Source organism: Ursus maritimus, unplaced genomic scaffold (assembly GCF_017311325.1).
Source record: "Ursus maritimus isolate PB19 unplaced genomic scaffold, ASM1731132v1 scaffold_6, whole genome shotgun sequence".
Lineage (NCBI taxonomy): Eukaryota > Metazoa > Chordata > Mammalia > Carnivora > Ursidae > Ursus > Ursus maritimus.
In genome coordinates, this window is record NW_024426774.1 from 37,176,679 (window position 1) to 37,194,335 (window position 17,657).

Below are 17,657 nucleotides of genomic sequence, written 5' to 3' on the forward strand. Positions count from 1 at the left end.
AAAAAAAAAAAGAACACACAAATGAAAAAAGAGACAAAATTACTCCTAATTAAAGAAGTGAATGTGAAAACAATAAGGGAGATATTTTTCATCAATGACGTTAGTAAACTTTGGTTATGTTGAATCTTGAATAAAGGTGCGGGGAAAGAGTCTCGCTCACACTGCCGATGGGCCTGTTCATTCCCATGAGGCTTCTTCTGACCCAGAGTTTCAGAACTAATCACTGAATTTCCAAAAACTGATGCCTTACACGCTGGTCCTAGACAGGCATGACATCTGGCCAGCCGCTGGCGCGTCCCTCCAGACAGGCTTTCTCTGAGGTCTTCAGATTTATTTTAATTTTAGTTACCCACTAGTTTATCTTGGCTAGTGGGAGATAAGCTGCAAACTTTTGAAATCATTGCCTTTAAGCAACAACAAAAAATCTTAACATGAGTGCTTAAAATTATCTCGCATCAATCGTTCACTCCCCTTGCCTCTTAACAAAGACTGCACAACATAATTTAAGTGTTTGTTAGAGACTTGAGGTCATTATTTTTTAATTATTTTATTTAATTATATATATAAATATATATAATTTTTAAATTATATTTAAGTTTATAAATTGTGTTTAAATTTTAAATTATAAATATATACGTATATATAAATTTTAAGATTTTATTTATTTGAGAGAGAAAGCAAGTACACAAGCGTGAGCAGAGGCAGAGGGAGAAGCAGACTTCCCGCTCAGCGAGGAGTCAGGGTCATTATTATTGCATATCGATGACTCTTTCATCTCAGAACTCAACATCGAATTGTTTTATATTATCCACAAACCCATATAAATTAAGGGGACTATTCAATAAATCATGTTGGGCCATCCAGGTGGCCTGCTGGAGAAAATCAAGTTGGATCTTCATCTGTCATTCAGATAATGACAACAGATCAAAGTTTTAATATAAAAAATGGAATTGTAAAAGTACTAGTAGAAAACATGAGGGAAGCCTGGGAGGCTCAGTCGGTGACCTTTAACTCAGGTCATGACCCCAGGGTCCTGGGATCAGTCCCACATCAGGTTCCTTGCTCAGAGGGAGCCTGTTTCTCCCTCACCCTCTGCCCCTCCCCCTGCTCATGCTCTCTCTCTCTCTGACAAATAAATAAAATCTTAAAAAAAAAAAAAAAAAGAACATGGGAGAATTATCTTATAAACTCAGAATGGGGAAGGCCTGACAGCTATGACACAAAATCTAGGAGCTCTTAAAAAAGGTACTAATATTTGCTGGTATGAAAATGATACCCACATGATAAAAACACAAAACACTGAAACAAAGTCCAGAGAGAATATCGGGGGCGGGGGCGGATATTGTTAACTCATATTAGAGACAAAGGGCTCAATCTCCCCATAACAGATGGACCCCTTAGAAATTGATGAGAAAATTACTAGTATCTTAAAGGACGAGATTGTTACAACTCCCACAGAAACTACTTCCAGCCTAACTACTTCCCTCTTTTGTTTTTCTGTAGCTGGGGGCAACTTGAAGGCAGAAATTTCCTCCTTTCTCCAGGGTCCGGCACATCATTGGCAATTCATTAATTTTTTGCCAAATGAATACGTTTCATATGTTATATACGGAAATGTCGATGTTTCATTTGCAACCATTTTGCCAAATGCTCTCACACAATAAGACTGGTCCAAACGCTGCTCTACAGGGGGAATCTCATATTTTAATTTTTTTTCTTTTTTTTAAGCAGGGAAGCGTCCATTTATCTTTACCGTGTGTTTCTGATCCGTGAGTCCTCTGTGATCCAAGACAGTATACTTCATTCCCAGGTTTATCTATTCAGAAAATAAAAGATAGGCATTCCAAAAATACAAACTACCATTTACAGAATGCTTAGTGCTTTACACACATTGCCACATTGAATCCTTCAAACAATTTAGGTACTGCCGTCCATATTTCATACATGAGAAAAATCAAGATTCAGAGATGCAAGTAGTATTTCGCTGCGGGACTATTTCCTAAGCTTAATACACAGCAAAGCTGAGACAGGAGACCAGGTCTCTCTGAGCATGGAAATCAGAGAACTGAATCATTCGGCTCTACTGCCAAAAATGCTTCTGAGGCCCTCTGCCAGAGGTTCGTGGGAGGCTCTGCCTTACAAGGGCAGATCTTACTAACACCCCACAATGGTGTGTTATCTCTGAATTCAAGTTCACTCCGTTTTCATACCCCAACTCTCCGTTTGAGATAAGATTTCCCTTCCCCCTCAAACCACCTTTTTTTCCTCCCAAAATAGAGATTAACATGTTCATATGAAGTGCTCCTTGATTTTTCCACAACTGGTATGTTCTTCGTTCCTTGGCCTGGCTCTCAACTGCCTCCCGCTTCCTCTCCTCTCCTGAGGGAAGCTACAGCCACATCCCGCCTGGTCCTGGCTCCCCATGTCATCTCCAGATGAGACAAGGGCAGGAGTCCCATTACTTGAAAGAGACTTTGATTGATTCTGATACCTCTTGCTGATCTCTCCGACTTGTGAATCATTGCTTTATCATTTTGTGTACCTACAAAGCAGAATTTTTCCTCATTTTTAAAGTTTTGGCTAGGTAATTATGCTCCCAACTCAAATGTCAAGATCACTGGGAGTGGAGATTAAAGAGCATACGGCCCGCAGGCAGCCCACCCTAGGGATTCAGACGCCACGTGGGCAGAGCCAAGGAATCTGCATTTTAAGTTGTCTGGGTGACTGACACAAGACTTGGAAGCATTGGAAGGTTGGAAAATTAGGTCAGTCCAGCTTTTCCAATCTCCGCCCTGACTGGGTGAGGTCAACCCAAGAAGATCTAGAGTCACAGAGCAGCCAGAGGGTCAAGGTTATCATGACATTGTCATCACCATCATCATCACCATCTAAAACCATCTATAGAGTGCTTATTATATGAGAGGCCGTCACCAATCTCAAAAGGTAGAGACAAAGCAAAGGGCCCAAGGACAGAAAGTCTGGGAACTGGGATTAGAAGAATGAATCTGAGTTCAGCTGGAACTTGGTAAGAAAAGGTACAGTAAGTTAGTACAATATATCCGATGCTTATACAAAGATTTTATGTGTAATGGAGTCTAGCAAACTCATGAAGCCACTAACACTATAAAACCAGCTCCTCTTTGTGTGTTTGTCAGACACAGGTTGAATTAAGACCATGTTTACATCTTGACCTGTCAATTCATACATGTGACAAAGAGAACTGCTTTTAAGCTTATTGATGCATTCCTGGCAAACCAAGACAGGCTTAGGAGCAATGCATAGGGCAAACGATGAGAGGGTGCTAGGGCCATCTGGTTCCATAGGAGAATGGACTCCTTTCATTCAGGCAGAATAGCCAAGACCACCCACGTCGTGTGCATTGGAGAAGTCCTGAGCACAGAAGATAGGCAGGATATTCCAGGAGGCAGTTAAAATTATTAATTATGTTAAACATAGGTCACTGTATTCTCAGCCATTTCAACTTTATAAAGTGTTGGGCAGTGACTACTGCTTCATACTGATGCGCCTCAACTATCTTTTCTTTCTTTTTAACTTTTTATAAAAGACTTTATTTATTTATTTATTAGGGAGAGAGAGCGAGCAAGCGAGCATGAGCTGGGAGAGAGGCAGATTGCCCGCTGAGCTGGGAGCCCGATGCGGGACTCGATTCGAGGACCCTGGGATCATGACCTGTGCCAAAGGCAGACACTTAACTGACTGAGCCACCCAGGCACCCCCATAGCTGTTTTTTCAAGACAGGAGAATTAAGTCCTCCTAGGAGAAAACTTCTATCTTCGTAGACATCATATGCATGGTTGGGTGAGGGTTTACGAATTAGCATATCTTGTAGATAAGTTTTGCTGGTTTGAAAGCCTAATTTATCCCTAAAAGACATGCTTATTTCAGTTTTCCAAAGCAAGATAAAGTGACCTTGAGGATTTTAAGCCTGTAGCCCGGGTCTTCTGGGTCCCTTGGTCCTCTGGGTCATACAGAATGGGAACTTTCCACTGTCTGAAGCTATGTGTGTGCAGGGATTCATGGCTTATCACGTCTGGAGCCTGAGCCAGGGTCAGTCACGCTCAGTATATACTTCTTCTTTTTTTTCTTTTTTTTTTTTAAGATTTTATTTATTTGACAGAGAGAGAGACAGCCAGCAAGAGAGGGAACACAAGCAACACAAGCAGGAGGAGTGGGAGAGGAAGAAGCAGGCTTCCAGTGGAGGAGCCTGATGTGGGGCTCGATCCCAGAACGCCAGGATCACGCCCTGAGCCAAAGGCAGACCCTTAACGACTGAGCTACCCAGGCGCCCCAGTTTATATTTCTTGAACACATAAATGAACCTAGTTACAAAAACACCTGGAATACTTACTGAAAGTATTTTGCAGGGCATGAAAAAAACATTTGGACAGGGTTGATAAAAATATTTCATAAACATTGTCCAGTGACAGCAGTCAGGGCACAAAAAATCCTTTCTCTGTTCCTTTTTGGATATTATCTTAGATAATATCTTCAGAAATTTACAACAGATCCTAAGCATTATTTCAGATGTCTTCCTGAATCAAACATTTTAAAATAAAGTTAGCCAAACCCATCAAATGGAGCAATTTAATACCTTTATCCATTCCCACGCAAACACATGTAAGCTGCATTCTTTATGTCGGTTAAAGAAAGTTCAAAAAACATAATTTTTTTTTAACCAATGCAGAACTTTGTCTTAATCTTAACTTCTAAAAAAAGCATCATTAAACTGAATCACTTTGTTACGAAACTGAGGATAAGCAGTGATGTTCTTATTGAGGGATTTATTTTCAGTTTTGGGTTTTTGTTAATGAAATTAAGTTTACCCTTAACTTGTATTACATTATCTATGTTTTTTAAATTTTATTTATTTATTTGTTTAAAGATTTTATTTATTTATTTGACAGAGAGAGAGGCAGCGAGAGAGGGATCACAAGCAGGGGGAGAGGGAGAAGCAGGCTTCCCTCTGAGCAGGGAGACCCATGCAGGGCTCGATCCTAGGACAGTGGGATCATGACCTGAGCCAAAGGCAGACGTTTAACAACTGAGCCACCCAGGCGCCCCTAATTTTTTTAGTAATCTCTACACCCAGTGTGGGGCTTGAACTCAATACTCCGAGATCAAGAGTCCTATGCTCTTCTGACTGAGCCAGCCAGGTGCTTCTACATTGCTCGTGTCTTTATTTAAAATTTTCTTGACATTTATAACCATTATTTAAGGGACCAATTTTATCAGTAATATTAATGATCCATTTAAATTGTTTACCTTCTATATACAACCGAGATTCTCTATCTCTATGTGTGTGTGCATAATATTAAATTTAGAGTATAATTTCTACAGTAGTGCTCTACGGTTGCCTTTCCAAATGATGGAATTAAATTAACTAATTAATTTTTATTTGTATTCCAGTACACTTACCATACAGTGTTGTATTAGTTTCAGGTGTACAATATAGTGATTCAATTCCATACATCACTTGGTGTTCAGCAGGACAAGTGCATTCCTTAATTCCCATTGCATATTTTACCCATCCCCCACCCACCTTCCCTAATGGAATTTAATTTCAAAAGTTGAGTCAATAAAGAGAAAATGTTAAGGAAGAGAGCATAGATGATACAGAGAATCATGAAGAAGGTATCAGAATGACTGGATTTGGGGGAACACTGAGCTTTAGAAGAGAGATCAGAGCGAGCATGAAGGGGAGACAAGGGAACCAGGCTGGCTAACAACAGGAGCCACCTCTCCTAGGATCACGTAGGCCAGGCTACGGAGTTTGGACTTTATCTTAAGAGCAGTAGAGTTGGAAGGAGGGGAGTGTCGTGATTGGATTTGCCATTTTAAAAATCATTAAGAGGGTGGTGTGGCGGGAGGATTGGAAAATGACAAAAGGAGCTAGGGAGGTCAGTGAATCCAGGAGAGGGCTAAAGGTGGTTGAAGCTAAAGGTCAGTGTTGCCAGTGGGACAGGGAGAGTAAAGAGCAACCATGGCATGACTCGGTCCATGAGGCAGAAGAGTCTCTGGTTTCTGGCTTAGGTAACAGGTCAGTGGGGGCGAGGGCGTCCCAGGGATATGGATATGGAATACAGAAGAAGTAGATTTTAGGAGAATTGGGATGACCTGTTGGATTTGAGGTGACTTACAAAAAATGAAGAGGACGGGTCCAGTAGGAGTTGATCACTGGGCCAGGAGCTCATGTGAGAAATTAGCAAGCCACCAGCGCTTACTTCCGAAAGGGGCACAAACTCACCTGTACTAGTTGCTAGGGCTGCCAACGCAAAGTGCTACAGACTGAGCGGCTCAACTACCAGAAACTTATTTCTTCTTGGCTTGTAGATGGCCATTTTTTTTCGGTGTCTTCACATGGTCTTTCCTCTGTGTATACATGTCTGTGTCCTGAACTCCCCTCTTCTATACAGACACAGAACATATCGGATTAAGGCCCACCTTAACGACCTCTTTAAAGACCCTAACTCCAAACAGTCACATTCTGAGGTACCAGGGGTTAGGACATCAACATATTAATTTTGGGGAACACAACTCCGCCTATGATACCATCCTAGCTTACTGAATCTAAAAGGAAATTTGTTGGCTAATGAAACCAATGGGATGAAGGAGGATCTTGGATAAAGGGATTCAAATCTTGGATCCAGGATGTATCTTCATTTCTGTCATTCAGCTTTACTTGGTGTCACCTACATTCTCAGGCAAGCTCTCCCTTATTGTACCAAAGATGGCCATTTTGGGATTATAACCTCTGTACAGGAACCAATCCATGTGAAGGAAGGAGCTTCTTCCTGATAATCCCAGTAGAAGTTCTGAGAAAGGTCTTAAATGACTTGCCTCAAACAAATCACCCACCCCAAACAAATCATTTGTGTAGGGACAAGTAACTTTGGCGAAGGCCATGTCTAAATCTCCAGCCCAACGGCCCATCCCATGCAAACTTCAAGACCCCTCAAGTAATGGAGAGGTGTTTCTTTATAGAGTTGCTAAACAGGCAATAACAAGTACAAGTCATGTCTACCCCAGTGGTTTAAGCCATGGGATTAGATGTGACAACCCATGACGAATGTACAGAGGAAAAGAAGAGGGCCAAGGTTAGAAACCTGAGGGAAGAAAAAACAATATTCGAAGAATGAGATAAGAAACAGATGTCCTTTTGGTAGATGCAGAAGAGAAAGAAAGAAAACCAGGACAGTGTGTTATGGCAGACACCAAGAGAAGAGACAGTTTTAACAAGAAAATCATGATTTGCAACACCTAGCAGTAAAAAGGCTCATGTCCTTAATTGCAAGGAGCTCAGAAAAATCCATTTTTTTTTAAAAAGATACACAAATAGAAAGATGGGTGAAAAATCATGACAGGCAGGTCATTAAAAAAATTAAAGAGGCATCTGGATGGCTCTCTCCCTAATAAATAAATAAAATCTCTTTTAAAAGATTTTTAAAAAGATTTTATTTATTTATTTGACACAGAGGCAGGGTGGGGGGGGCAGAGAGCAAGCACAAGCAGGGGGAGCTGCAGGCAGAGGGAGAAGCAGGCTCCCCACTGAGCAAGGAGCCCAATGTTGGGGCTTGATCCTGGGATCACTGCCCAGGTGGAGGGCAGTTGCTTAACCGACTGAGCCATCCAGGTGCCCCTAAATAAATAAAATCTTGAAAAAGAAAAAAAAAGATATTAAAATGACTAGGTACTTAAATTCATTCATAAGGAAAAACAAACCAAATCGTTTTCAAGATATCCCTCTGTGCTTTTAAGATTGGCAAAAATAAAAAGGGCTGAACAAATCCAGCCTTAGCAAAGGGGAAGGGAAATAGGCATCCATGGTGAGCCTGCTGGAGGTACCAACTGGGGCATCTTCTGGCAGAGCCATTTGTCAGAATCAAACATTTAAAGGTACATATACTCTGACCCGGCGAATTCCAGCGAGGAGCTGACAAGTCATATTTTTTTAAAAAGGTAATAATCCTGAGGCGCCTGGCTGGCTCAGTCAGCAGGGCATAGGACTCTTGATTTTGGGTTTGTGAGTTCAAGCCCCACATTGGGTGCAGAGCTTACTTTAAAAAATAAAAGGAAAGGAAATAATCCAGAGAGCCATCAAAAATAGGTTAAATTCAAAATATTGCCTAACAGGTATGGAGGGGTACCAGCAAATTAGAGCGACACTGGCTAGAAAGCACTTACGCAGCCGTAGCGGTGGGTCCCCACTGCATACCCTATGAAAGGGAGCACCGGATGAACAAAATGAGGTAGGCATATGGACGCACGGGCTGTTTTTGAAAGTTCTGCAAAATATATTAATGCAAGTGTAAGGTGCAGAGCCAGGTGAGTACCGTGGATTCCATTCTTGTACATTTTTAAATGCGTACAGAGTTGTGCTGGTCAGTCCCTTGAAACGTGTTCTGAAGGAGAGCTGAAGACACTGATGGCAAGTGGTCTCCTTTGGTGAGAGAGACCATGGAAAGGGAGAGGGTGAGAGGTCGCACCATTTAATGTTGTAGAGGTTGTACCATTTATGGTGTGTAGAGCTTATACCGTCTAATGTTTTTTAACTTTGCGACGGATTCAAGCAGCAAACAGTAATGGAGCACATCCTAATGCCAGGCACTGGACTAGGCGCTGGGGAAATAACGCAGGAGGCGGTTACAGCTGAGTGCGATTCGCGGAGGCTCCCCAGCCATCCCGCCTGGGTTTGAACCCCAGCTGCACTCTTGGAGGTTGGGAGACCACAGTTAAATTACCTAACCCTTCTCTCTGTTGCTTCGGCCATAAAACATCGACTGACTTGTTATTGCACAGGATTGCTGCGCAAATGCAATGAAATAATGCATATAAGGCACTTAGCACAGCGTTAGGTATTTGGTCCAAGTTTCTTCATTGTTAGCGCTCCAAGATAGGGAGCAAGAAATGACACAGTTCCCATCCTCCAGAACACCCAGTGTAGCGGGTGGCTGATCGGAGAGGAGGAGTTGGGTTATTGGAAATAAGGGGCCAGGGAGTTGGATGAGTCACCCAGGCTGTGTGAGAGCAGGTCTTGAGGGCCCTCTGGCCCCCAGGAGGGAAGAGTGGGGGAGGGGAGCAGCCTTCAGTTGAGATGGCCTCAGGACTCCTCGGGAGGATCCCGGGGGCGCGAGGATGCATTCAGTGCAGGCGGGCTCTGCAAGGACAGTCGTCCTCGGAGTGCTGCAGGCGCTCTGGGAGCCGGGTCTGGAGCGGGAGAAAGTCTGAGAAGTGAGCTGAGGAAGCTCAAGAATGGGACTAATCAGCTAGAGCCAGAGGCCAGGAAGCATTCCAGAGAGCTGGGGAGGGGAGAGCAAGGCAGTGGGAAGAGGGGTAGGGTTCAAGCAGAGGAGCCACCTGTTCATAACGTGGCTCAAAGGGATTGTTGGAGCACCACTGCTTGGGCTGATAGGGGTTTCTCTTACTTTTCTGCATGAAGTACATGGACCTCTGTGGTGTCTTCAGAATCTTTAGGCTTCTAGAATCCTTAGGATTCATTCTTTTTGTTATACTTCCTAGGTGTAATGTTTGGGGGAAGAGGGGCTCGAGCCTTGGGGGTCAGCCAGCACGTGGCTGGGTGCGTCCCTGGGTCGTGCCCCTGCTTCTGAGCCTCCTGGGGCTGGACTTTTGCCCCACTCTGTATTTGCAGCTCACTCCAGTCTTCCCTGACTCCCAGGTGGCTGAGTGGGGTGACTAGCAGGGGCAATTTGGCCAATGTCAACTTAAAGGGCTTATAAGAGAAATATATTCTTGGAACAGAAGACAAATCTCAAGTTGGTGGAATGCTAGTCCTCCTGGAGGAAGAGAGCGGCCTCGGTTTCCCACTAACATTTAAGAAAGAGTCAGTAAGTAGAGCCCTAAATATCTGTTAAAGGAGCAAATGAATGGTTACTCTGAGTTCTGTTTCCATCTGTAGGTCCCAGCCTTTAAGGTATGGACTGGAGAGGACAGGACAGACTCTCCAGTGTGCCTTCTGACTAATGCTACTAACCAATTAGGGGTGCCTGGGTGGCTCAGTCGGTTAAGTGTCTGACACTTGATTTCGGCTCAGGTCATGATCTCAGGCTCATGAGATCAAGCCCCACATTGCATCAGGCTCTGTGCTGGGCATGGAGCCTACTTAAGATTCTCTTTCACTCCTTCTCCCTCTGCCCCTCCTCCACCCTCTAAAAAATAAAAAATAAAATAAAATAAAATTGGAACCGATTAAGTGGTCAGAAGTTGGAAAAAAAAAAAAAGACAGCAAGTAAAAAATGAGGTAGCAGGCCCAACTCCAGTTGTCTCAACATCTTTTCTTTCTTTTTTTTTTTTAAGATTTTTATTTATTTGACAGAGAGAGCGCACAAGCAGGAGGAACAGCAGGCAGAGGGAGAGGGAGAAGCAGGCTCCCCGCAGCTAAACAGGGACCCCAATGTGGGGCTCAGTCCCCAGATCCTGAGATCAGGACCCGAATCGGAGGCAGACACTTAACCGACTGAGCCACCCAGGTGCCCCTCAACATCTTTTCTTAAATCACCAAAATAAAAAATTATGCATTAATCTTCCACATTTTGGCTTATGTGGTAGCATTACCCTCCCTCCATGATTCCCAAAACCATATTCTCTAACTACAATTTGAATTTTCTTGAGTTCTTTGCTCACCTCCTCTGGTTCCGTTTTCATCTCCACTGGCACCAGTTTGTTTACTTTTTATCATATTTTCCCCAAACGTTTTATTTTCCAGTGACGAGAACATGTAATAGCCTCCCTATTTTACACTGGCATAGAAGCATTAATCAATTGCCTTGACTACATCTCTTTGTGAAAAGGCAATTTGACAAAATGCTATTATGGCGAGCTTGTATTTCAAGTACATTTCATATCCTGTTGATTTTTTTTTTAAGTGCACCAAATGACTTTAAAATTTAATTAAAAAAAAATAGGAATTGGGCGCCGGGTGGCCCAGTTGGTTAAGCCTCCGACTCGTGGTTTCAGCTCAGGTCATGATCTCGTGGGGTATGGGATTGAGCCCAGAGTCGGACTCCTGCTCAGTGAGCATCTGCTGAGATTCTCCCACTCCCTCTGCCCCTCCCCACCCACTCTCAAATAAATAAATCTTTTTAAAAAATAGGGATTAAAAATTATTTTAACTTTGACATTAAAAAACCCCAGGCCATGACCAGTAATAGTTTTAAGCTTATCGAATTAAGATGTGATTGAAAACAGATAGAAAAGTAAAACTTCCAAACCCCTAGAGGGGGTGTCCACCTTACAGATCTCTGCCAGATCCATGTCCGCTGTAACAGAGGCAAAGAGCCACTAGGTGGCTCTGTCATTTTTTAAGTAAAACTAAAGTCCGCAAAAGATAATACATAGTTAAGGAACAAAATCACTAGTAGGCAGAACCTTTAATCAAACGAAGAAACAATACTCTGCAATCATGGCCTCTTACTCAGAATAATTTGGAGCTATTGGGTTAAGAATTAGACAAACAGCAGCAACAACAACAACCCTGCAAAACTGCAAAGTATACACATAAGCAACTTGTTAAAAAATAAGGGCAGGTATGATAGGCATAAGGACATCAGTTGCCAAAGGGGAGATGGTTTGAAATGTTCTCCAATTTATTGCCATCTTGGTTCCTAGCTTTTCTTTTGGACTTTCTCTTTTTTGTTTAGACCTTTAAACTTAAGAACAAACAACAAATTGGAGCATTTTAACTTATTAGAAAATTGCTTTCAAATTTCCTGGGCTATAGTTGTCATCTTTATTAACAACCCAAGAGAAGTCGCAAAACAACTTTGTTTGAGACTATTTTGGAAGGAGAAAAAACAAAACAAAACACCGTGCTTATCTACATTAAGAAAAATTTAGATCCTTAAATCAAAAAATACAATTAAACAAACACTATTCCATTCTACAGCATTTGCCAAGAGATTGAAAAAAAACAGTGCACTAAATTTTGAGGTGAGAATAATTCTTTTCTGGTTCCAGAAAAGATGAGAAAAATAGTTACAGTTGAACCGTGGTTTGCATTTTAGGTATCACGATTTACTAGTTAGATATCTCTGGATGTCACTTTTTAAGAAGCGAGATAACAGAAGAGGATAGTTTCCTGTAAAGTACATAACTTTCTATCATGAAAATAAATGAGGAGTGGAGGGGGATGGGTTTCCGAATTACTAAATATTCTCAACCGTCCGTCTGCAGCTGGCAAATAGAAAAGCGTTTTCCCCTTCCCCTCTCCCTTAAGTGAGAATCTCAGACTGGTCACCTATTAAGAACACATTTAGGAATAGTTTTAATTGTAAAAGAAACAATTTTCTTATTGTTGTTCAGAGCGAATAAATAATGATTGGGGGCACGTGGGGTCGCCACAGTATTTTACCTGTTTCGCTTGTTTTTCCAGGCAGGAGCCGCATTTCAAAACTTAACAGCCGTAGAAAGCAAGACCTATGCCATAATTCGTTGAGACCATTTTTGTAAATGAGCGCTTCTGGCACAGTTTAAATTACAGTTGGCTTTAAAATGCTAATTTCGAACCCACTTATTTAAATGTCTCTGAAAACACACACCCTTCTGTTTTTGAAGAAAACAAATCACACCAAAGGACTGCACAAACCGGACTTAAAATGAACAAATACTTCCCGAATGTGAACGAACATATAGTTACGTGTTTAGAGACAGGGTTAGAAAACTTAAAAACCGATTTCAGCCCCTCCCATCACAGAATCCCCTAGGAGAAGGGGACACTCCAAGGATGCCCGGGAATAAAATCTACCGTATACCCCCAAAGAGTTGTTAATCGCGTCTATTATTTTCGGCTAGAAGCCGATCTCTTGAGACTGGCCGCGAATCCAGTAACGCAATGACAAAAGGGGCAGAAGCTTGAGGTGGAAAACCACAGGGGGCTAAGCAGGTGGTCTGAGCGGCCACCCGAACTCGTCTTGGGGACTTTTTAGAAAACAGTTCTGCTGTTTGGGTTATCTTCTCTCGGTTTCAGTATTCGTTACTTTCTTTTCCTGGGCTAAAAACGCGTTTGCCTTCAACCTGGAGGCGCCGGCCTCCCTCGGGCTCCCGGACTCCCGCGCCCGCCGAGGAGGGGCTCCGGGGGGCTCCGGGGGGCTCCGGGGGCGGGGCGGGCGGGCGGCGCGAGGGCTGGGGCGCGCGCCGCGGGGATGCGCGGGCAGGTGGGGCGTGGCGGGGGCGTGGAGAACCCCGGCCCGCGGGCCGCCGCCCAGCCCCGGGCGGGCCGGGAGGAGCCGCGCGGCAGACGGTTATAAGAAGCCGGCTCGCAGGCGTTCCGCGCGCTCCGCCAACCCCCTGCCCGAGCACCGGTCGCCCTGCGAGGGCCGAGGCGGGGCCGCGCGGTGGGCCCCCAAAGGGATGCTCTCGCCCGAGCGGCGAGACCAGCCCCGTTCGCCCCTCGCCGCCGCTGCCGCGCCGCACCCGCCGACGGCCACCGACATGGCTCTCTACTGCGGCGACAACTTCGGCGTGTACTCGCAGCCCGGCCTGCCCCCGCCCGCCGCCGCCGCCGCCCCGGGCGCCCCCCCGGCCGCCAGGGCGCCCTACGGGCTGGCAGACTACGCCGCGCCGCCCGCCGCCGCCGCCAACCCCTACCTGTGGCTCAACGGGCCGGGCGTGGGCGGCCCGCCCGCCCGCCGCCGCCGCGTACCTGGGCGCCCCGCCGCCGCCACCGCCCCCGGGCCGCGGCCTTCCTGCAGCCGCCCCCCGCCGCCGGCACCTTTGGCTGCGCGCAGCGGGCCTTCGCGCAGCCCGCGCCCGCAGCGCCCGCCTCGCCCGCGGGACCCGCCGCGCCCGGCGAGCTGGGCTGGCTGTCCATGGCCAGCCGCGAGGACCTGATGAAGATGGTGCGGCCGCCCTACTCGTACTCGGCGCTCATTGCCATGGCCATCCAGAGCGCGCCCGAGCGCAAGCTCACGCTCAGCCACATCTACCAGTTCGTGGCCGACAGCTTCCCCTTCTACCAGCGCAGCAAGGCCGGCTGGCAGAACTCCATCCGCCACAACCTGTCGCTCAACGACTGCTTCAAGAAGGTGCCCCGCGACGAGGACGACCCAGGTGAGGCCGCCGGACAGGTGCTTCCCGGCCGGGGGAGCGGCGCCCGGGCAGGGGCCGCGTCGCTGGGGCTCACCTGAAGCTCCGCGCGGAGTCTTGCCGACTGGGGCTGGGAGCCGGGGTGGGGAGCAGCCACCCGAACCTCGGCCCTCGTCTGGTCGGGGTAAGGGCAAGCCGGAGGACAAAGAATTCTCAGAGGGTCCTCAGGGCCGGGAGCCGGGGAGCGTGGAGCTCGCCCCTTACACCCACACACGTCACGCACCCGCCCACACGCACGCAGTCACGCACCCACCCACCCACACTCCCATACACACACGCGCGCGCGCAGAGGGTGGCCAGGTAGAGAAAAAGGAAAAGACGGCATCCTCAAACGGGAAGCCACCCCTGGGTGGTGTGCATCCTGCCGATTGAAGGGAGGGTCCAAGGCACGGGGAGGGAGATTAGGAATAAGAACACGCGTGGCATCTCAGATAAGGGCCGACTCTAAAGGGATTCTGGTGAGCCGAGAATCCCATCACGTTTCACGGAAGAGGCGGTGAGAGACCGAGCAACAGCAGGCCGTTCGGGCTGTCCTGGATGAGCCCCTTCCCGCGCCGGCTTCCTAGAGCTCCCCGTGTCCCTCAGGAAACGAGCGCCTACCTTGCGAGAGATGATTGAGGGTAGTGGCATAGGCGTCATGAGACAGGGCCAGAGGAATCCGAGAGCTTTAGCCGTGTCCTGCACATTGTGGTTTTGGTGTCTTCACTATCTAGAAATGAAAAGATGAAAACCCCAAATTTGCTGCATTCTGATCTAAGCCCTCGGAGGAGGAGGGCTGGGTTACAGTGGCGTGTTGTGAGAAGGGGGGGATGAAGAAAAGCTCAAAAAGGAGAAAAAGAAGATTCTACTTGAGGTTTGCAGAAGGAACTGGCCATTAGGGAGGTGGGGACGGAGGTGTGATGGGTCAACGAAATGAAATGATTTCAGTTGCCCGCTGCAGAGATCCGGGATTTTGTGGGAAATGCTCTGGAGTGTTCGCCCCTGAGCATATTGTAGAGTGGTGCTTTCCAGTAGAAATTCAGTATAAATCACGTGTGACAGTAAATTTCTAGTAGCCACATTTAAAAAAAGTAAAAAGAAACTGATGAAATTATTTTTAATATTTTTAAGTAACCCAAAATACTGCTTCAACATATAGCAAATATAAAAAATTATTACTGAGATACTTTACTTTTTCTTTTTCCCCTTTGATATTAAGTCTTCAGAATCCTGTGTGTGTTTGATTCCACATGTGATTTTGGACTCTCCACTTTACAACTGCCCAACAGCCATGTGTGGCAAGTGGTTACTGTACTGGACAGGGTGTCCAGTTCTAGAAGATGCAGCTTCTCAATTTGGCTTCTAAATCACCCAAGATTATCATGTTAATTCTCATGTATATTCTTTTGGACTTTCTAAAAAGTTGGTGTCTTTAGCTAGGGTCTTGTCCAAGCATTTGGTACTCAGGGCACAATATAAATATCCTTATAGGTGCAGGTACTATCATTTAGATGGTAGTTGTATGAATAAGAATCTTTCTTTTTTGCAACTATTTGCAAAAAAAAATGTGTTAATGAAGATAATAGGTTTGCCAGAGTGTGTGCTGGTTTGCACAGGCAACCTATCACAATGGTTAGGTAAGAATGCNGAGTCTAGAGCCAGCCTGCTTGAATCCCCGGCTCTACCATTGCTAACAGGGAATACTGCAGCTTACCAACCAATCTGCCCCTCAGTTTCCCCATCTGAAAAATGGAGGCAATAATATTCCCTGTCTCCACAGAGCTGTGAGGAGCACTCGACGAGATAAGTGCTTATACCAGTGCTTTCACACGTCAAAGGTCTATTTAGCAGAAGTGATAAAAGTTATTGAGAGAGAAAGCCCTCCAAGATGATAGATCTTTCTTACCTCAGTTGTGCTAGGTAGTGAGGGGCATTTTTTCAGCAGAAGACTGGCACTGCACGCATTCCATGAGGCTCTGGTCTGAGATCTGGGGGGGGAGGGAAGGCTGGCCAGAGACGCAGGGCATCTCCTGCTCGGAGCGGACGAGGGGATGTAGACTCCAGGAGCTTCCTGGACCCTGAACGATGTCATTTAACAAGATGTTGTTAAAAGAATTGATTGCTCAGTAATAACTTTTGTAATTTTTGTTTGGCAAGACAAATGATTGGGTATTTGAGGTTACCTTTTCCAGTGGAGTGTTTTGTTTTGCTTTAGGGGCAAATATTGTACCATTTCAGCAAATGATGGTAACGGAGAGTGATTTTTCACTGCTTACTGTGTGCCAGCTACTGGGCCGGGACACCATTTAACCTTCCGCAGTCCATCTGTGAAATGGGTATTATTCTTATGCCTGTTTCTATAAATAAAGAAATGGAGGCTCCCATTTACGCAGCGCCAGGATTTTGCAAGGACACACAATATGGATCTGGAGGGGAAGGTGTCGGGTCATTAGAAGTGTCTTGGGCCTGGAATTAGGTCTTAAGGTTTAGGTAGCAGACACTGCCAGGGGGAGGGGGACATGGCCAGAACATCTTTGTTCCGGATTTCTCCTTGAAGGTGAAGAGGAAAATCTCCCCAAAAGGATACATTTAAACAGTAGAGTGGCCAGAGCATCCTCGCCAGCATTTAACGAGAGAGTCTGTGCTCGTCCTTCCAGAACTGAAGCTGACTGCATGGGCGGGAGCTGGGTCCTTCTCTAACTTGTGTGTCTTTCTCCTCTCGGTAGGGAAAGGGAATTACTGGACCCTGGATCCGAACTGTGAGAAAATGTTTGACAACGGCAACTTCCGGCGGAAGCGAAAGCGCCGCTCTGAAGCCAGCGGCACCTCCACGGTGGCCGCAGGGACCACAAAATCGGAGGAAGGGCTGTCCTCAGGACTGGGGTCCGGCGTGGGTGGGAAGGCCGAAGGAGACAGCCCCTCGGCGTTGCTAAGGCCGTCCCAGTCCCCCGAGCCTCCCGAGGGCACCAAGAGTACTGCCTCCTCGCCGGGGGGACCCCTGCTCACCTCCGCCCCTTGCCTCAACACCTTCTTCAGCAGCCTCAGCACCTTGAGCGTCAGCAGCAGCGGGAGCGCCCCGCGGCCGGTCCCCGGCAGCCGCCACCTAGGGATCCAGGGCGCCCCCCTGCCCGCGGGCAGCTCCTTCCCCGCCAGCTCCATCTCCGAAGCCCCCCCGGACAGCTTGCAGCTGACCAACAGCGCCAGCAACGGCAGCAGCCAGAGGTCCTCCTACTACAGCCCCTTCCCCGCCAGCGCGGGCGGGGGTCAGAGTGGCCCCTTCGGCAGCTCCTTCTACAACTTCGGCATGGTCAACAGCCTCATCTACCCCCGGGAGGGCTCCGAGGTCTAGGACCAGCCGGCCCTCGGACTTAAATATGCACAGCCGAGGTCTTGTGAAATGCACATCTTGAGGCCGAGGTCTGGGGCAGGAAGTGGGATTCTGCACTCCTCTGGAGGCGCAGGTGCTGCCCTGGCCTGGGAATAGTGGAGAACGTTCCTACCGCCCGGCAAGCTGTTACAGGTTTCTCTGGAGAGCAGGCCCCCTCACTCCGTCCAGGACA

At 46.6% G+C, this 17,657-nt stretch overlaps 1 protein-coding gene across 1 annotated transcript; it reads left to right on the forward strand.

The window, feature by feature from the left end:
* The first annotated feature begins 13,464 nt into the window (after positions 1-13,464).
* On the forward strand, positions 13,465-17,446 carry FOXI3 (forkhead box I3). The gene is given in 4 exon segments (XM_040622785.1): positions 13,465-13,658; positions 13,660-13,707; positions 13,709-14,082; positions 16,824-17,446. Coding segments are annotated over 4 exon segments (1,239 nt in total).
* Positions 17,447-17,657: the final 211 nt, after the last annotated feature.